At 40.9% G+C, this 21,972-nt stretch overlaps 1 protein-coding gene across 37 annotated transcripts in view; it reads left to right on the top strand.

Moving 5' to 3' along the window:
- LOC106024272 (protocadherin gamma-A3) overlaps positions 1 to 21,972 on the top strand; it is a 214,024-nt gene that overhangs the window by 128,952 nt on the left and 63,100 nt on the right. For 2 of the 37 annotated variants that reach the window (XM_034291854.1, XM_034291847.1), the window contains exon 1: positions 15,659 to 18,217. The exons of 25 other annotated variants lie outside the window; for them this stretch is intronic. In XM_034291854.1, coding sequence (XP_034147745.1) covers positions 15,833 to 18,217 — 2,385 coding nt within the window. In that variant the 5' untranslated portion in view covers positions 15,659 to 15,832. Of the gene's footprint in view, positions 1 to 1,035; positions 3,591 to 3,797; positions 6,567 to 7,294; positions 9,968 to 11,772; positions 14,281 to 15,658; positions 18,218 to 18,332; positions 21,399 to 21,972 lie in introns of those variants that run through there. 10 more of the 37 variants (XM_034291839.1, XM_034291843.1, XM_020045887.3 and 7 more) reach the window with 10 other exon arrangements.

Raw genomic sequence — 21,972 nt, 5'->3', positions numbered from 1 at the left:
TTTAGCTAACATATTGTGAATTTCCGATGAGAAAATGTTTTGTATGTCTAAACTGGAAATAGAGTCACACAATAATACCAAACAAATACAAGTTCTGAAGGATTCTAATCATTATATTTCATGGTGAAGTGTACTGTCAGAGTGGGGACGGGCTAAAATCCTATTTTTTTCAGTGTTCTAGGTAGTCGTTATTAAGGTTTTACATGATGTATCATCAAATTGCAATTAGGACAAAGTGCAGGATACTGATTGATTATATAATGTATTAAACAGATTTAATGGATATTCATGCATGTAATGTCCTGTGGACGGAAAAGGCACCGATTTGGCGGAATGGCCCAACATATTCTAAAAGAAATTACATGTGTTGGTTCATTTTAACATTTTTAGGGAATAAGTTATTTTTCTTATTTTGGTTGCTACGGAAACGACCCTGTCGGTCATTCAATTCCTTCTAGGCTGTATTGATATAGACCTATAGATCAAATAGACTTAACGACGGAGTCGCGTGGAAAAAGCATAGATCCATTAATCAAATATGTGTAGCCTATATAAACCCAAACAGTAATATAATGGTAAATGTTTGCTTATGCTGTTGTTTTTGTACTGTGGTATAAACACCTCTTCACATTATAGTTAATCACAGAACGCTGGTGTTTATAGTGCTTTTTTCGTAATGCTGAAAGTTGCTTTTTATCGGGTGTAGGAAAAACTTTGAGGCAACCTCGATTTTCTTTGACATTTCCAGATCTCTTCATTTGCAGTTTAGCGAAATTCATTATCTTATATACTTATTTATGTTCCACTTGACGGGTTGGGTTAAGCTTTCTAGCACAGTATTAGTATTCTATGGAAACAAGTCTTTCCAAATACTGAATGTTGATATGTCTGTGCCTAACTCTCTGTATCTGAAGTTCCGTAGATTGAACTCTGAGAGACGCTGTTGGTTAATGTTTTTTAGTTGTAGAGCAGAACCTCCCCCATCATCTCGATTCATCATTGAGAGAAAGAACCACATGAACAGTACGGCTTAGAGAAAACACTAAACACCGAGCAGTAATTCAGTTGTTCCAGGGATACGGATTATTGGAAGACTATTGACTTATTTTTAGGAATCATATCAAATGGCATCAATTTGTTTTTCATAAGGGATTTAATTGTATTTGTTATTTCATGGTGACGGGAACATGACGGATAGAACAATGGCACGGCAAGTACTGTTTTTTATCTCGGTTTTCTCTATCAGTTCAGTGCACGGGCAGGTGAGTTACTCCATTCCCGAAGAAATGATGAAAGGCTCGTTAGTCGGTAACATAGCGCAGGATTTGGGTTTAGATATAAAAAGATTAAAATCCGGTAAAGCTCGTATTTATTCTGGTGATAGCACCGAATACATCGAACTGAATAAAGAAATGGGAGTTCTGCTTATCAAAGAGAGAATAGACCGGGAAACGTTATGCGGTGAGACGACGCCTTGTGCACTGCATTTCCAGATAATTCTGGAGAACCCGATGGAATTTTTTAGCATTACTGTTGAAATAACGGATATGAATGATAATGCCCCTTTTTTTGAGAAAAATGAAATGAAATTCACAATCATCGAATCTGCTACGATTGGAGCCAAATTCGATTTACATCCTGCAGTCGACACAGATGTTGGCTTAAACGGTCTTCAGAGCTACTCTCTCAAACCAACAGACAATTTTGATTTGAAATTGCATACTCAGGTTGATGGTAGCAAAAACGTTGAGATGGTTTTACTGAAACCTCTTGATCGTGAGAAGACGGAACATATTAATTTAGTATTGACGGCAATGGATGGGGGTGATCCACAAATGTCTGGTACAGCAATGATACATATCACTGTGCTGGATGCAAATGATAATGCCCCTGTCTTTACGCAGAGTATTTACAAAGCCTCCATTCTAGAGAACTCACCAAAAGGCACAGTGGTGACTTCAGTTGGTGCATCGGATTCCGATCTGGGACCACATGGTAAAATATCATATTCGATTTCAAACACTAACCCTGAAGAAATCCTAAAAATGTTCTCAATAAATAAAGATGACGGTGAAGTACAGTTGATTGGAAATGTTGATTATGAAAAAGCACGTCATTATCAGATACGTATCCAAGCGAATGATCAAGGTGGACTAACTGATGCGTGTAAAGTCATGATCGAGGTTATTGATACAAATGACAACAAACCAGTCATTAACATTATGTCCAAGACTAATTTTGTTTCTGAGGACATCACACCTGGTACGGTTGTGACAATGATAAACATTCAAGACCCAGACTCTGGTGATAATGGAAAGGTCCAGTGCACAATAAACGAAAACATTCCTTTTAAAATGAAATCGACTTCGAATAATTTTTTTACTTTAGTAACTGACGGCAATTTGGACCGGGAGTGCGCATCTGAATATAACATAAGTGTCACGTGCTCGGATGAGGGAGTGCCCTCGCTCTCCAGAAGCGTCACCCTCAACTTACAGATATCAGATGTGAATGACAATGCGCCTGTCTTTGAGAGGGGCTCATATGAGACCTACATTCTAGAAAACAACAGACCAGGTCTCTCTATATTCACAGTGAACGCCGGAGATGCTGACTGGAACCAGAATGCCCGTGTTTCTTACATACTGGAGGACTCCTCGATTAAAGGAGTTCCGGTTTCCTCGTATGTGTCCGTTAGTGCTGATAGTGGAGTCATCCATGCAGTGCGCTCTTTTGACTACGAGCAAATCAAGGAGTTTCAGTTCCGCGTAAAAGCGCAGGATGGAGGCTCCCCTCCACTCAGTAGCAATGTGACTGTGAAAATAATTATCCAGGATCAGAATGACAACGCGCCTCAGGTTTTGTACCCAGTCCAGACTAGCATCTCTCTGGTGGCTGAAATGGTGCCTCGTTCAGCTGATATTGGTTATCTTGTCACTAAAGTGGTGGCTGTTGATGTGGACTCTGGACAGAATGCCTGGCTCTCGTACAAAATGCAGAAAACGACAGAGAGAGCGTTGTTTGAAGTGGGTTTACAAAATGGAGAAATAAGGACTATACGCCAAGTAACGGATAAAGATACTGTGAAACAAAGGATCATTGTTGTAGTGGAGGACAACGGACAGCCCTCTCGTTCATCTACAGTCAATGTTAATGTTGCGGTGGCGGACAGTTTCCCTGAAGTGCTCTCGGAGTTCACTGACTTTACGCACGAGAAGGAATACAATGACAACCTGACTTTTTACTTAGTCTTGGCTTTGACTGTAGTCTCATTTCTGTTCATCACGTGTTTAGTAGTTATTATAGCAGTTAAAATATACAGATGGAGACAGTCCCGCATTCTGTATCATTCCAATCTCCCGGTCATTCCGTATTATCCACCGCGTTACGCAGACACTTTGGGGACAGGAACTCTACAACACGTGTACAATTACGAGGTGTGCAGGACGACTGACTCCAGAAAGAGTGACTGTAAGTTCTCCAGACCCGGTAGTCAGAACGTACTGATAATGGACCACAGTTCTACAGGGACGATGCAGCGGATGCAGAGTGGAATTAACATCATGGATGAACCAGACTCACCAATAGAGGTCTGTTATATTTGAATAATTAAATGTTTCCTTAGAAAGTAATATTTTATGTGCATCCTGTGTCTAAATGCATTATGCATTTCTTTTGCAGTTCACTTTGTCATATCTTTTCTTATGGTCCTTTACAATGGTGATACCTTTTTCAATTCTAGACTTGTAGTAGCATTTTCAGCAACTTGTATTTCACTCTGTTGCTTGTTTACACCCCTCCCAGATAAATATTTTCATTTGTCCTTAATATATTTGCCAGCATTGATTCAAATCATTCACGTTTTAATATTTAGTTTTTTTGTAATTCAGTCCATTGACCTCAGAGAGACGCTGTTGGTCAGTGTCTTGCAGTTTTAGTGCAGATTTACAACGGTACCTCCCCCATCATCTTATTATCTTAGAGAGAGCCGCACGCAGAGAGCATTGTTCCGTTACAGAGAAAGCTGAGTACACAGATGCTGATAAAGAATTATTTTGTTCTAGAGCTACGAATTGTTGACGCATTTGTATTTTTTAAGGGACTATAATCACACACAAAAAAATAATTTTCTCATAACGGATTACATTTGTTGGCTACATCAGAAGAAAATGTCGGACAGAACAATGACACGGCAAGTACTGTTGTTAATATCGGTCCTTTCTCTGGGTTCGGTGCTCGCGCAGGTCAGTTACTCCATCCCAGAAGAAATGTCGAAAGGCTCTTTAGTAGGTAACATAGCGCATGATTTGGGTTTGGATATCAAAAGACTGAAATCAGGTAAAGCTCGCACACACGTTGGAAACCATGCAGAATACATCGAACTGAATAAAGAAAGGGGAGTTCTCCTTATAAAAGAGAGAATAGACCGTGAAGCTCTCTGCAGACAGACGTCGCCTTGCGCGTTGCATTTTCAGATTATTCTGGATAATCCTATAGAATTTTATCCAGTCACAATTGAGATCACGGATATCAATGATAATACTCCTATTTTCCGAAAAGATTCCATGAAATTCGAAATTAGCGAATCGGCGATGAGCGGGGCTAAATTTGTGCTAGAGCGAGCTTTTGATTCTGATATAGGAGCAAATGGACTTCAAAGCTACTCCCTCCACCCAACTGATAATTTCGTCCTAAAACTACACGGTCAAGCTGATGGAAGTAAGAAGGTAGAGATGATTTTACAGAAGCCTCTTGATAGGGAGAAACAGGACGAGCTATCCTTAGTATTAACAGCTGTGGATGGAGGCGAACCTCAGTTGTCTGGGACAGTGCAAATACACGTTACGGTGTTAGATGCAAATGACAATGCTCCGGTCTTTACTCAGGCGATGTACAAGGCGAGTGTTGTAGAAAACTCACCAAAGGGTACTCTGTTAACTACAGTTAGTGCAACTGATATAGATCAGGGATCAAATGGTTTTGTTACATATTCTATATCGAGCAGCACAATTGGTATTTTGGATCTATTTAAAATCGATGAAAGTAATGGCGAAGTTCGTTTGATAGGAACGGTAGACTATGAAACGGATAAACATTACCAAATTGACATAGAAGCAAAAGATCAAGGAGGCCTTTCTGATTCTAGTAAATTAGACGTTGACATTATAGACATTAACGACAATAACCCTGTGATTGACATGATGTCCACTTCCAAATCATTACCAGAAAATTCCGCTTATCACACGGTAATTGCTGTTATGACAGTCCATGACCCTGATTCAGTTTCCAACGGAGAGGTAAACTGTGTTTTAAATGAAAACATTCCGTTCACCATTAAATCATCGAATGGATTTTATAGCGTAGTAACAGATAGTAAATTGGACCGAGAGAGAGCCTCTGAGTATAACATCAGTGTGACGTGTTCGGATGAGGGAGTGCCCTCACTCTCCAGCAGCGTAACTCTCACCTTGCATATATCAGATGTGAACGACAACGCACCGGTCTTTGAGAGGAGCTCATATGAGACCTACATTCTAGAAAACAACACACCAAGCCTATCTATATTCACAGTGAAAGCCAGAGACGCTGACTGGAAACAGAATGCCCGTGTTTCTTACATACTGGAGGACTCCATGATTAACGGAGTCCCCGTCTCCACGTACGTGTCCGTTAGTGCTGATAGTGGAGTCATCCATGCAGTGCGCTCTTTTGACTACGAGCAGATCAAGGAGTTTCAGTTAAGCGTAAAAGCGCAGGATGGAGGCTCCCCTCCACTCAGTAGCAATGTGACTGTGAAAATAATGATCCAGGATCAGAATGACAACGCGCCTCAGGTTTTGTACCCAGTCCAGACTAGCATCTCTCTGGTGGCTGAAATGGTGCCTCGTTCAGCTGATGTTGGCTATCTTGTCACTAAAGTGGTGGCTGTTGATGTGGACTCTGGACAGAATGCCTGGCTCTCGTTTAAAATGCAGAAATCATCAGACAGGGCATTATTTGAAGTGGGCTTACAGAATGGAGAAATAAGAACTATACGCCAAGTCACTGATAAAGATGCTGTGAAACAAAGGTTCACTGTTGTAGTGGAGGACAACGGGCAGCCCTCTCGTTCAGCTACAGTCAATGTTAACGTGGCGGTGGCGGACAGTTTCCCTGAAGTGCTCTCGGAGTTCACTGACTTTACGCACGAGAAGGAGTACAATGACAACCTGACCCTTTACTTAGTCTTGGCTTTGGTTGTAGTCTCGTTTCTGTTCATCACGTGTTTAGTTGTTATTATATCAGTTAAAATATACAGATGGAGACAGTCCCGCATCCTCTATAATTCAAATCTACCGGTTATTCCGTATTATCCACCGCGTTACGCAGACACTTTGGGGACAGGAACTCTACAACACGTGTACAATTACGAGGTGTGCAGGACGACTGACTCCAGAAAGAGTGACTGTAAATTCTCCAGACCCGGTAGTCAGAACGTACTGATAATGGACCCCAGTTTTACAGGAACGATGCAGCGGATACCGAGTGGAAAGACCATCCTGGATGAACCAGACTCACCAATAGAGGTCTGTTGAATATTTGAGTAATATTTTCACCAACAAATATATTTTATTTGTAATGCGTTTTGTAATCTTTCTACACTTTATTTGCATTAAGTCTATACGTTTTGGAAACTGTTGATTATGTGAACAATTCAGCCAATCGACAATGGCTCTTTGAATAGAGACCTCTTCCTATCTTTATATCTGCGAAAAAAATATATTGGCAGTACAGAAACCCATGCTACAATAGTACATGTTTTCCGGAGGCAGTGGCTTAGATGTGTAAAGGATTTTGGTCAGCTCCCTCACAATGTTCTTGTTCCAACTCTTGTACTTTGTAGAAGTCACTGTGTGAAATGTCAAATTACTCTCTACATAACCATTTTATTATTTTAATTTTTTTGTAATTATTTGGAATAAGAATCAATGGAAATGTTAACGCACGTCTTTTACTAATATGGTAGGTTGCTTGTTTTAGTATTATATAAATTGCTATTTTTCCATGCAATACCTTTTATAATAGTTACTAAACATTGAGTTATGTGTAGATTGTACAATGCACAATGTTTACATACGTATTTAAAATAAAATTGGGAGAAGGCAGTGCAATCGTTTTGAATTTAATTCTGCGTCTCCTCGGTTAGAGCGCAGTTTATATAATTTGAAGTATTTTTTGATGTTCATGTGTTGGACTCTACGGGCCGCTGTTGATCAGTGATTCTTTTTCCGTGCAGTGATGTCAGTCACTGGAGTAACCTCCCCATCACGGAACTGTACCAAAGGACAGGGAGAGATTCTTTACGACTCATAAGAGGAGGGGCATGAGAGAGAAACTGTCGCTCTGCTTCATGTTGAATACTTATAAGTAATGGGAAACGTTAAAATAGCCAGGATTAAAGTAAAACGACACATGTGACTCTTCTCTGTGCTCAGCGATTCTGAGGATACAGATTTGGGAATTTTCCTGTGCGATTTATTCTTTGTTCGCTATTGCAATGGATGGATTCCTTCAACCAAAATGCTTAAGATTGCTTTTCTGTCGTGGACTTCGATGGCACGTACTGATATTCCTGTGTTTCAATGGTATTGTCAGTGGCCAAATCAGGTATTCCATTCCGGAGGAGATGAAGAAAGGCTCTCTTGTCGGTAACGTAGCTCAAGACCTGGGGTTGGATTTGATACGACTCAGATCGGGCCGGGCCCGTATCGTTACCGGGGAAAGCGTTCAATACGTAGAGCTGAAGACAGACAAAGGGATTCTAGTCGTGAGTGAGAGAATAGACCGAGAGCAGCTTTGTGGCGACGTAACACCGTGTAGCTTCAGCTTCGAAATTATCCTAGAAAATCCAATCGAACTGCATCGTGTTACAGTAGAAATTTTAGATGTGAATGACCATGCACCTATTTTTAAGAATAATCATATCAAACTTGAAATCAGAGAATCAGCTATTTTAGGTTCTCGTTTTGTGTTGGAGAGTGCTGAGGATCCGGATGTGGGAGTAAACGGTCTTCATGGTTATGTTTTAAACCAAAATGATAACTTCATTCTGAAACAACATGCAAATCCTGATGGTAGCAAATTTGCCGAAATGATTTTACAGAAGCCGTTAGACAGAGAGGAGCATCCTCATCTCTCTTTAAAACTAATTGCTCTAGACGGTGGAAATCCGCAGAGATCTGGTACAGTAAATATAGAGATCACTGTCCTCGATTCTAATGACAACGCGCCTGTGTTTAACCAGTCAGTGTACAGGGCTACTGTGATGGAAAACGCTCCGAAAGGCACTTATATTACCACACTTAATGCCAGTGATGCTGACAGTGGTTCAAACGCAATGGTGACTTATTATTTTTCTAATTTAAAAGGGAACTTGGCCGATATATTTGAAATTGATGAGTTTACTGGCAAGATATCCGTGGCTGGAAAAATCGATTTTGAAAAAGATAAAAAATACGAAATTAGAGTTGAGGCGAAAGATCAAGGTGGTCTGACAGACCTCGGTAAAGTTGTCTTAGAAATTGTTGACATAAATGACAATGCCCCAATAATAAATGTAATGTCTTTCTCCAGTCCGGTGTCTGAAGATGCTCCTGTAGGAACCACGATAGCTGTTATAAATGTTAAAGACGCGGATTCTGAGAAAAACGGACAGATTACCTGCTCTGTAAATAGTAAACTTCCATTTAAGATCCGAACATCGTTAAGTAGTTATTATACGTTGATCTCTGATGCAGCTTTTGACAGGGAAACAACATCAGAATATAACATAACCATAACCGCGACAGATTCTGGTTCGCCTCCCCTCTCTAGCTCCAGGACATTACATCTTAGAATATCTGATGTAAATGACAATGCCCCATTATTTAATCAGAGCTCATACTCTGTTTACGTTACAGAGAATAACTCTCCTGGAATGTCCATATTTACTGTCAGTGCGCGGGACTCTGACTGGAATCAAAACGCTAAACTCTCGTACCACTTGGAAGACACACAAATCAGTGGAACTCCAGTCTCTACTTATGTATCCATTAACTCTGATAACGGAGTTTTACATGTGGTGCGCTCCTTTGATTATGAACAAATTAAACAGCTGTACATTGTGGTAAAGGCGCAAGACGGAGGCTCTCCTCCGCTCAGTAGCAATGTAACTGTGAAAATAATGATCCAGGACCAGAATGACAATGCACCTCAAGTTCTGTATCCAGTCCAGACTAGTAGCTCTGTTGTGGCTGAAATGGTGCCTCGTTCAGCTGATGTTGGCTATCTTGTCACTAAAGTGGTGGCTGTTGACGTAGACTCTGGACAGAATGCCTGGCTGTCGTATAAACTGCTGAAAACGACAGACAGGGCGTTGTTTGAAGTAGGCTTACAGAATGGAGAAATAAGAACTATACGTCAAGTCACTGATAAAGATGCTGTGAAACAAAAGCTCACTGTTGTAGTGGAGGACAACGGGCAGCCCTCTCGTTCAGCTACAGTCAATGTTAACGTGGCGGTGGCGGACAGTTTCCCTGAAGTGCTCTCGGAGTTCACTGACTTTACGCACGAGAAGGAGTACAATGACAACCTGACTTTTTACCTAGTCTTGGCTTTGGCTGCAGTCTCATTTCTGTTTATCTCTTGTTTAGTTGTTATAATATCAGTGAAAATATACAGATGGAGACAGTCTCGCATCCTCTATAATTCCAACCTCCCGGTTATTCCGTATTATCCACCGCGTTACGCAGACACTTTGGGGACAGGAACTCTGCAACACGTGTACAATTACGAGGTGTGCAGGACGACCGACTCCAGAAAGAGTGACTGTAAGTTCTCCAGACCCGGTAGTCAGAACGTACTGATAATGGACCCCAGTTCTACAGGGACGATGCAATGGACGCAGAGTGAAAAGAACATCTTGGATGGACCAGACTCACCAATAGAGGTCTGCTATATTTCAGTTGTCATCCATTCCGCCCAAACTATTTTCCGTTGTTTGTAAGACCAGCCTGCAATTTTGCAGGTTTGAATCTTCTATATTTACATGGAATATCTCATGGTCAGACATGCACTACATCGCTGGTGTAGCGGTTTCATAATCACAGTCTCGGACATTAATTGGGACATTAATGAATTTGCCTATGGGTTGATATATTATAGTACTGCATTTTATTTCATAGTGACTCAATCCATGACACATATGTTTGATTTTTTTAATCGTTTTCCGTAGTTCTATGGATTGAACTCAGAGGTACGCTGTTGGTCAGTGTGTTGCAGATTAGCAGCAGTACCTCCCCCACCATCTCTATGTATCACAGAGAGAAAAGACGCACGCAGATCGCTCAATCCGGGATACTAATTACCCAGGAAATGAACTGTGATTGTTTTGTTCAAAAGATGCAGATTATTGGGGTAGCATTGTGTTCTTTTCTGTAATTAACTCTTATCACTTAATCTTCTTTCATAAAGGTTTATGATTTGCTTTTTCTTTCATTTTGAAGGGAAATTCTGTCCCAGAACAATGACACGGCAAGTAGTGTTGTTTATCTCGATCCTCTGTCTCAGATCCGCGAACGGACAGCAAAGTTACTCCATTCCCAAGGAAATGGCTAAAGGTTTTTTAGTCGGTAACATAGCGCAGGATTTGGGTTTGGATCCCAAAAGACGGAATTCAGGTAAAGCTCGTATTTTTACTAGAGACAGTGTAGAATACATAGAGCTGAATGTAGAAACAGAAGTTCTTCACACTAAAGAGAGAATTGACCGTGAATCTCTTTGTGGACAGACGACGCCTTGTGCGCTGCATTTTCAGAAGTGCTCTCTGAGTTCATAGACTTTACGCACGAGAAGGAGTACAATGACAACCTGACCCTTTACTTAGTATTGGCTCTGGCTGTAGTATCGTTTCTGTTCATCACGTGTTTAGTTGTTATTATATCCGTTAAAATATACAGATGGAGACAGTCCTGCATCCTCTATCTTTCCAATCTCCCGGTTATCCCGTATTATCCACCGCGTTACGCAGAAACTTTGGGGACAGGAACTGTGCAAGACGTGTACAATTACGAGGTGTGCTGGACGACTGACTCCAGAAAGAGTGACTGTAAGTTCAAAAGATCCTGTAGTCAGAACGTGTTGCACGAACATCTTGGATGAACAAGACTAGCAAGTAATTTTGGAGTCATTCTTTCCTAATTGATAATTTTCAATTATGTTATTCAAACCGCGTTTTAAACCCGTTTTGTGTTTCTGTGTTACTAGAAATGTACTCTAAACTGCAATGAATCTTCTATGATCTGAGATGATTTCATCCCAACTGATTTAATTGCAATTTCAGCACCAAGTATCGTGGACAGCGGGACTTTGCAAAGACGTTGCATTTCAATGGGTAGCCTCAGTTTTCTGCCGTAGCAGTTTCTGTCAACATGCTTTAGACCAGGTTCATTCACAGCATGCTGATATATTTGTTTATATGTTTTATTTATACATTGTTTTCATTTAATTTGATTACTGGGCATATTCATATGGAGATTTAAAACTTCCCAAACAAAGATATTTTTCCAGTAATGTGTAGTTCAGTGCATTGAACTCCGAGTGACGCTGTTCGTCAGTATGTTGTAGTTTTTGAATGGATTTACATCAGTACCTCCCCCATCATGTTAATATATTTCAGAGAAAGAGCCGCACGCAGAGTGAACACATCGGGTTACAGAGAACACTAAGTAAGAAGGCATCCAGCTACGATTCTTTTGTTCCAGCATCTGGGAATTTTACATTTGTTCGTGTTATATTTTGCACTGGAAACAAATGGAATATTAACGATTCATCTGTGAATCCTAAAGTATACTGTGGTTAGATGTCGTAGAGAAAATGTCGGACAGAACAATGACACGGCAAGTACTCTTGTTTTCCTGGTTCCTCTCGCTTTGTTTAGTGCACGGGCAAATAAATTACTCCATTCCCGAGGAAATGGAGAAAGGTACTTTAGTCGGTAACATTTTGCAAGATTTGGGTTTAGATATTGAAAGACTGAGGTCAGGAAAAGCTAGTATTTACACTGGGGACAGTACAGAATATATCGAACTAAATAAAGAAAGGGGAGTTCTGCTTGTCAAGGAGAGAATAGACCGTGAAGCTCTCTGCGGACAGACGACGCCTTGTGCTCTGCATTTTCAGATTATTTTAGAAAATCCCATGGAATTCTTCCAGGTTACTGTTGAGGTAACAGATGTAAACGATAATGCTCCTGGTTTTAAAAAGAACGAGAGACATTTTGAAATTAGTGAATCCGCTGTTAGTGGCTCTACATTTATGCTGGAGAGGGCAATGGATCCAGACGTTGGTCTTAACGGTCTTAAGAGTTACACCCTTAAACCCACTGACAATTTTCAATTAAAATTAAAAAATCAACCTGACGGAAGTAAAAAGGTAGAAATGGTTTTACAGAAGCCGTTAGATCGGGAGAAACAGGAGCATATATCATTAGTCTTAACTGCCCTCGATGGAGGGGAGCCTCAGCTTTCTGGAACAGTTCAGATACTTGTCACTGTATTAGACGTGAACGATAACGCGCCAGTTTTTACGCAGGAGATTTACAAAGCAATGGTTGTTGAAAATTCACCTAAAGGGACTTTATTGACTTCAGTAAGTGCCTCTGATCAGGATAAAGGGTCTAACAGTCTCGTTAGCTATTCGTTGTCCAGCAGTACGGATATGTTTGAGTTAGACAGTGTCAGTGGTGAAATTAGATTAATCGGTCAGATAGATTATGAAAAGGCAAAATATTATCAGATGTTTATAGAGGCAATGGATGAGGGAGGATTATCTGATTCTAGTAAAATAATAGTTGATGTTGTTGATGTCAATGACAACAAACCCGTTATTAATATAATGTCTAAATCTAATTCAATACCTGAGGACTCCAGCCTTAGTACGGTTGTAGCTATGATCAATGTTAACGATGTAGACGCAGACAGCAACGGTCTGGTGCACTGTAGCATTAATGAAAACATACCGTTTGTAATTAAATCCACATCTAACAAATTCTATAGTTTATTAACTGACACTAATTTGGACCGAGAGAGCGCATCTGAATATAACATCAGCGTGACGTGCTCTGATGAGGGAGTGCCCTCGCTCTCCAGCAGTGTTACTCTGACCTTACAGTTATCTGACGTGAACGACAACGCTCCTGTCTTTGAAAAGAGCTTATATGAGGCCTACATCCTAGAAAACAACACACCAGGCCTCTCTATATTCACAGTGAAAGCCAGAGATGCTGACTGGAACCAGAATGCCCGTGTTTCCTACGTACTGAAGGACTCCACGATTAACGGAGTTCCGGTCTCCTCATATGTGTCCGTTAGTGCTGATAGTGGAGTCATCCATGCAGTGCGCTCTTTTGACTACGAGCAGATCAAGGAGTTTCAGTTCTGTGTAAAAGCTTTGGATGGAGGCTCCCCTCCACTCAGTAGCAATGTGACTGTGAAAATAATGATCCATGACCAGAACGACAACGCCCCTCAGGTTCTGTATCCAGTCCAGACTAGCAGCTCTCTGGTGGCTGAAATGGTGCCTCGTTCAGCAGATGTGGGCTATCTTGTCACTAAGGTTGTGGCCGTTGATGTGGACTCTGGACAGAATGCCTGGCTTTCGTATAAACTTCAGAAAGTTACAGACAGGGCGTTGTTTGAAGTGGGTTTACAGAATGGAGAAATAAGAACTATACGTCAAGTCACTGATAAAGATGCTGTGAAACAAAGGCTCACTGTTGTAGTGGAGGACAACGGGCAGCCCTCTCGTTCAGCTACAGTCAATGTTAACGTGGCGGTGGCGGACAGTTTCCCTGAAGTGCTCTCGGAGTTCACTGACTTTACGCACGAGAAGGAGTACAATGACAACCTGACTTTTTACTTAGTCTTGGCTTTGGCTATTGTCTCCTTTCTTTTCATTACGTGTTTAGTTGTTATTATATCAGTGAAAATATACAGATGGAGACAGTCGCGAATCCTCTATCATTCCAATCTTCCGGTTATTCCGTATTATCCACCGCGTTACGCAGACACTTTGGGGACAGGAACTCTACAACACGTGTACAATTACGAGGTGTGCAGGACGACCGACTCCAGAAAGAGTGACTGTAAGTTCTCCAGACCCGGTAGTCAGAACGTTCTGATTGTGGACCCCAGTTCTACAGGGACGATGCAGCGACAGCGGAGGGAAAACATCCTCCTGGATGAACCTGAATCACCATTAGAGGTCTGTTATCTGAATCAATTTTTATTGTATTTATCTGTGTATTTGTGACATGAATTACATAGGTGTAGTAAGATCTCTATACCATTGGTATGACACTTCCGTTATCACGGTCATGGACAGCAACGCTTTGCAAATGCGTGACTGGCATTGCCACTAATTCACTTCGGATGCTAAAGGCAATTTTTTGGTATATCAAGACAACACAACTTTAACTTCATGGCATTCACATTTATGCTCCGTTTATCTCATTCACAGCACAGTATTCCAGTGATTTCAGTCTTTTCCTAGACGACCATTGTGTTTTGCTGCTGTTTTGTTCAGTGCCAAGTGTGTGGTGTAGCCTGTGCCATTCTTTGTCTGGACACTTAATCTATACTTGTCCTACATACAGTGAATTCGATTATTAATGAATCTCGCCATGTTTGGCTTAGTACTCTCATGGACCCCGATACCCTTAAATTCATAGTAAATTCACTCTGTGCATTTCGATGTTCTAAACTCAGAGGGACGCTTTCGTTCAGTGTGATGCAGTTTTAGAATAGATCTGAAGCTTTACCTCCCCCACTGTTAGTATATGTTACAGAAATAATCCTGTGCAGAAAGCACGGTCCGGGTTGTAGCAAAGTTGAAAAAACAATATCCACTGAAAATTGAGCTGAGATTTTTGTCTGTTTAAATTCATAATCTCTATTTAATTTGTCTTTTTCGAATTATATACAGAAATTTTTTCCAAATAGATGATCTGACATTTCGAAAGTTGTGATGGAATCTATTACCATCTTCTGGGAATTCCACCAGGCTTGTCAGAACGTCTTTGCATTTAAAATGGCTGTTTTTTTAGCACCACGTACATAGGTTGAGGCCGTTCCTTGTAGTAATAATGTGTTAAGAGTATCACGATGTCAACTTTTGTTAATTCAATCAAATATTTCTTTGTTAGTAACAAATATTGCATCCCTCATAACTTTTGCTGAGGCATAATGATTGTAATGTGCATATTACAAAACATTTACCATGATTATATTTCCAGTCTTCCTTCTTCCTCACAAATGTTTTTTGATGCAACATTTAATATTTTACTGTTTTATTCTCTACATGTTATTCAGATTTGTTCTTTTCTACTGCATGAATTAACAATATCAGTCTGTTGTGTGATGTAATCGTAAAACTATAATAAGGTCACGTCAATAAGTCCCTATTTCATAAGTATTATTTCTTATTTGGCCAATCGATTTATTCGTTTGTAGTTCAGTGCATTGGACTCATAGGGACGCTGTTGGTCACTGTTTTTGTTTCAGAGCAGATTAGCCGCAGTACCTCCCCCATTACTTTGGTATATAACTGGGAAAGAGGTGCGTGCAGGGCGCACAGTCCGGGTTACAGGCAACACTCAGAACGGATATAGCCAACACTTCTTTTGTTCCGGAGTGGCGGATTTGGAGCAGTTATTCCTTTGCACTTTTTCTGCATATGAGCGAATGGAATATCAGAGGCTTCTTTACGGATTATATCTATACAATTTGATATTTTAAAAAATACCTCGGATGAAACAATGACACGGCAAGTACTGTTGTTCATCTTGGTTCTTTCTCTCAGTTCAGTGAACGGGCAGGTCAGTTACTCCATTCCCGAGGAAATGGTGAAAGGCACATTGGTTGGTAACATAGCGCAGGATTTGGGTTTGGATATTAAAAGACTGAAATCAGGTAAAGCTCGTATTTATACTGGAGACAACGCCGAATACATTGAACTGAATAAAGAACGGGGAGTTCTCCTTATCAAAGAGAGAATAGACCGTGAAACCTTATGCAGTGAGACGACGCCTTGTGCACTGCATTTCCAGCTTATTCTGGAGAACCCGATGCAGTTATTCCGGGTAACAGTCGAGATTACTGATATTAATGATAATGCTCCCAGTTTTACTAATATTGAGAAACGTCTTGAAATCAGCGAGTCGGCTGTGACGGGAGCTAAATTCGTGTTAGACAAGGCAATCGACCCAGATATAGATTTAAATGGTCTGAAAAGCTACTCACTGAAACCCACAGATAATTTTGTCCTGCAACTTGAAAATCAACCTGATGGAAGTAAAAAGGTGGAGATGGTTTTACAGAAACCTCTAGATCGAGAAACACAGGAGGAAATATCTTTAGTGCTAACGGCTTTGGATGGAGGAGACCCTCCGATGTCTGGAACGTTGAATGTACTTGTTACGGTATTGGATGCTAACGATAATGCACCTGTTTTTACACAATCACTTTATAAGGCTACTGTAACAGAAAATTCGCCTAAAGGAACGCGTGTAACGCGAGTAAGTGCGACAGACGTAGACAAAGGCACAAATGGAGAAGTTTCGTATCTCATCTCCAACAGTAAACATCGTCTAAGGGAACTATTTCAGATGGATAAACATAATGGCGAAGTAATTTTATTAGGTAATATTGATTATGAAAAAGTCAAGCAGTTCCAAATAGACATTGAAGCTGTTGATAGCGGTGGGCTTTCTGATTCCAGTAAGATAATCGTTGATGTCATGGATGTAAATGATAACGCCCCTCTTATAAATTTGATTTCAAAATCTGATTTCATAACCGAAGACTCCCCTCCAAAAACAGTTATAGCCTTGATGAACATAAACGATGCAGATTCTGATAATAATGGTCACGTCCTTTGTGGAATAAATGATAACATTCCGTTTACTATAATTTCTACATTAAACGGTTTTTACAGTCTTGAAACGGAAATGGCTTTAGATAGAGAGGGAGAGTCTCATTATAACATCAGTGTTACGTGCTCTGATGAGGGAGTGCCCTCGCTCTCCAGCAGTGTCACTCTGACCTTACAGTTATCCGACGTGAACGACAACGCTCCTGTCTTTGAAAAGAGCTCATATGAGGCCTACATCCTAGAAAACAACACACCAGGCCTCTCTATATTCACAGTGAAAGCCAGAGATGCTGACTGGAACCAGAATGCCCGTGTTTCCTACATACTGAAGGACTCCACGATTAACGGAGTTCCGGTCTCCTCATATGTGTCTGTTAGTGCTGATAGTGGAGTCATCCATGGAGTGCGCTCCTTTGACTACGAGCAGATCAAGGAGTTTCAGTTCTGCGTAAAAGCGCAGGATGGAGGCTCCCCTCCACTCAGTAGCAATGTTACTGTGAAAATAATTATCCAGGACCAGAACGACAACGCACCTCAGGTTCTGTATCCAGTCCAGACCAGCAGCTCTCTGGTGGCTGAAATTGTGCCTCGTTCAGCAGATGTGGGCTATCTTGTCACTAAAGTGGTGGCTGTTGATGTGGACTCTGGACAGAATGCCTGGCTCTCGTATAAACTTCAGAAAGTTACAGACAGGGCGTTGTTTGAAGTGGGTTTACAGAATGGAGAAATAAGAACTATACGTCAAGTCACTGATAAAGATGCTGTGAAACAAAAGCTCACTGTTATAGTGGAGGACAACGGGCAGCCCTCTCGTTCAGCTACAGTCAATGTTAACGTGGCGGTGGCGGACAGTTTCCCTGAAGTGCTCTCGGAGTTCACAGACTTTACGCACGAGAAGGAGTACAATGACAACCTGACTTTTTACTTAGTATTGGCTTTGGCTGTAGTCTCGTTTCTGTTCATCACTTGTTTAGTAGTTATTATATCCGTTAAAATATACAGATGGAGAGAGTCCCGAATCCTCTATCATTCAAATCTCCCGGTTATTCCGTATTATCCACCGCGTTACGCAGACACTTTGGGGACAGGAACTCTACAACACGTGTACAATTACGAGGTGTGCAGGACGACTGACTCCAGAAAGAATGACTGTAAGTTCTCCAGACCCGGTAGTCAGAACGTACTGATAATGGACCCCAGTTCTACAGGGACGATGCAGCGGATGCAGAGTGAAAAGACCATCCTGGATGAACCAGACTCGCCACTAGAGGTCTGTTAAATTTGCATATATTATCTAGTATTGATTTTTCTATGTCTATGTGTCTTTATATGCATAAGTCGAATAATATCTCGTCATGGCATTTGGTATGGCACATCCAGCACGGAGGTCATGGACTACGGCGCTTATCAAGTGGGTTAGTTTAATTATCTTTTACTCAGTGTGTATGGTAGACCGTGCGTCAGAAAATCAAGCAAACATTTCAGTTGTGTCTGTTAACATTCATTTTTAAACGTTTGTCAATTTTACGCTTCCAGCCATTTACGTTTTTTTGTTTAGTCTTTCCATGCAGTGTGTGTGTGTTTGTGTGTGTTTTGGGGTACCCTCAGCCAGTGTTTCTCCGGCATCTTAATAGTATTTCCGTGAGTTTGATTTTATTTATCTTGCCGATGGTTGCCTTTAAACTTTGTCCTAAGGACACCATAGTACTTTCACATCCCCAGTAGTTTAATTCTTATGTTTTTCCTATCATGCTCAGTGTGTGCATTTCGATCGTCTAAACTCAGAGGGACGCTGTTGGTCAGTGTGTTGCAGTTTTGGATCACAGTTGAATCCGTACCTCCCCCATCATCTGTATATAGCCTATTAGAGAACTATTTGCACACAGAACGCGAAGTCCGGGTTGCGGAGAAGACTAATCCCGAAACATTGAGCTGCGCTTCCTTTGTTCGATCATTTTGAATGGTGGAATCATTTACCTTGGATATTTTTCGTTGAAAACGAATGGAATATATCGTAATGGATAATGTGTGTGTTGTTTTATGAACGGAAAATGTCGGACAGAACAATGATACTGCAGGTACTGTTGTTTATCTCGGTCCTTCCTCTCGGTTCAGTGCACGGACAGGTCAGTTATTCAATTCCTGAGGAAATGGCGAAAGGTTCGTTAATCGGTAACATAGTTCAGGATTTGGGTTTGGAAATCAAACGACTCAAATCAGGTAACGCGCGTATTTATACTGGAGACAGCGCAGAATACATTGAGCTGAATAAAGAAAGGGGAGTGCTCTTTATCATAGAGAAAATAGATCGTGAAAAATTATGCGGCCAGACGACGCCTTGCGCTTTAAATGTTCAAATCATTCTTGAAAGTCCTTTGGAATTTTATAGCATTACAATTGAAATTACAGATATTAATGATAATTCACCGTGCTTCAAAAGGAAAGAAATTACATTCGAAATAAGTGAGTCAGCTCAGCCTGGTGCTCGGTTTGCCTTGGACAGAGCCGTTGATAATGACGTTGAGGTAAATAGTCTTCAGAGCTATTCTCTGAAACCAACTGAACATTTTCAACTGAGAGTCCAAAATCTACCAGATGGTGATACAAATATAGAAATGGTTTTACAAAAGTCTCTAGACCGCGAGAAACAGGAGCAGATATCTCTGATATTAACAGCAGTTGATGGAGGAGAGCCTCAGCTATCAGGGTCGATGCTGATACTCATCAATGTACTAGACGCAAACGATAATGCACCAATTTGTTCCCAGGCAGCCCATAAGGTCAGTGTAACAGAGAACTCAGCCCAAGGAACTATTGTAACTACCGTTAGCGCGTCCGACGCAGATCAAGGTTTAAACGGAAAAGTTACATACTCTATATCCCACACTGCCGAAGGCGGGGGTGACATATTTGAAGTTGATATGGATGACGGCAGTGTCAGATTAATGGGCAACATTGATTACGAAAGGGTTAAAAAATATGAAATAAATATTCAGGCCAGAGATATAGGAGGACTCACAGATTCTTGTAAGATTATTGTAGAAGTTACTGATTTAAATGATAATAAACCAATTCTCAATATAATGTCAAAAACAAACGCAATATCAGAAGATTCTGTTTCTGGCACTGTTGTAACAATTATAAATGTCCAAGACACCGACTCTGGTGAAAACGGCAAAATACAATGCATGATAAATGATAATGTTCCATTTACAATTAAATCCACAACGAATAATTTCTATAGCTTAGTGACGGATAGTGAGTTGGACAGAGAGAATACCTCTGAGTACAACATCAGTGTGACGTGCTCTGATGAGGGAGTGCCCTCGCTCTCCAGCAGTGTCACCCTCACCTTACAGATATCAGATGTGAATGACAACGCGCCTGTCTTTGAAAGGAGCTCATATGAGGACTACATTCTAGAAAACAACACGCCAGGCCTCTCTATATTCACAGTGAAAGCCAGAGACGCTGACTGGAACCAGAATGCCCGTGTTTCCTACGTACTGGAGGATTCCACGATTAACGGAGTTCCGGTCTCCGCATATGTGTCCGTTAGTGCTGATAGTGGAATCATCAATGCAGTGCGCTCTTTTGACTACGAGCAGATCAAGGAGCTTCAGTTCTGCGTAAAAGCGCAAGATGGAGGCTCCCCTCCACTCAGTAGCAATGTGACTGTGAAAATAATGATCCAGGATCAGAATGACAACATGCCTCAGATTCTGTACCCAGTCCAGACTAGCAGCTCTCTGGTGGCTGAAATTGTGCCTCGTTCAGCTGATGTGGGCTATCTTGTCACAAAAGTGGTGGCTGTTGATGTGGACTCTGGGCAAAATGCCTGGCTCTCATATAAACTGCTGAAAGTGACAGAGAGGGCGTTATTTGAAGTGGGTTTACAGAATGGAGAAATAAGAACTATACGGCAAGTTACTGATAAAGATGCTGTGAAACAAAGGCTCACTGTTGTAGTGGAGGACAACGGGCAGCCCTCTCGTTCAGCTACAGTCAATGTTAACGTGGCGGTGGCGGACAGTTTCCCTGAAGTGCTCTCGGAGTTCACAGACTTTACGCACGAGAAGGAGTACAATGACAACATTACATTTTACTTAGTCTTGGCTTTGGCTGTAGTCTCGTTTTTGTTCATCACGTGTTTAGTTGTTATTATATCCGTTAAAATATACCGATGGAGACAATCCCGCATCCTTTATCATTCCAACCTCCCGGTTATTCCGTATTATCCACCGCGTTACGCAGACACTTTGGGGACCGGAACTCTACAGCACGTGTACAATTACGAGGTGTGCAGGACGTCTGACTCCAGAAAGAGTGACTGTAAGTTCTCCAGACCGGGTAGTCAGAACGTACTGATAATGGACCCCAGTTCTACAGGGACGATGCAGCGGATGCAGAGTGAAAAGAACATCCTGGATGAACCTGACTCATCAGTAGAGGTCTGATATAGTTACTTGTTCATCTCTTGTTGTTTTTGTCCCTTTCGACTCATGTGTACTGTTGTGCAGGAATAGTACTACAATAATATCATATCGTGATATCACACCCATCTGATGTGTTTTGTTCACCTTTTTCAGCAACGATGCTAAATATTTTTATGTAGACAGCAAATATAAATTTAGGAAGTTGTGACTGACTTAAATAAATAAAAAAATCTGGAGATTCCACAATGTTGGGATGAAATTCTCGCGTTCAAATTAGTAGCGTTTCAGCACCATGGACAGAGGAAGTACCTCAATGTCACATTTAGTAAGGGAAATCAAACATTCCTTTGTAAATAACTAATATATTGCATTTAACATAATTTAGGCGAATTTATCATAATTTCAAAGCTTTCATTATCGCCCATGATTGTATGTCCAATCTTACTTTTCCCTCACATATATTTATTGATGACACATAGAATTGTATTTGCGTTTTTTATTCCACCTCTTCAAAAAAAATTAAATATAATTTACTGCCAATATCAATATGTAGTGCACCGTTATCCTAGATATATAACAAGGTAATTAA

This window comes from Esox lucius, chromosome 4, assembly GCF_011004845.1.
Source record: "Esox lucius isolate fEsoLuc1 chromosome 4, fEsoLuc1.pri, whole genome shotgun sequence".
NCBI lineage: Eukaryota > Metazoa > Chordata > Actinopteri > Esociformes > Esocidae > Esox > Esox lucius.
This window is presented reverse-complemented; position numbering and strand designations above follow the sequence as displayed.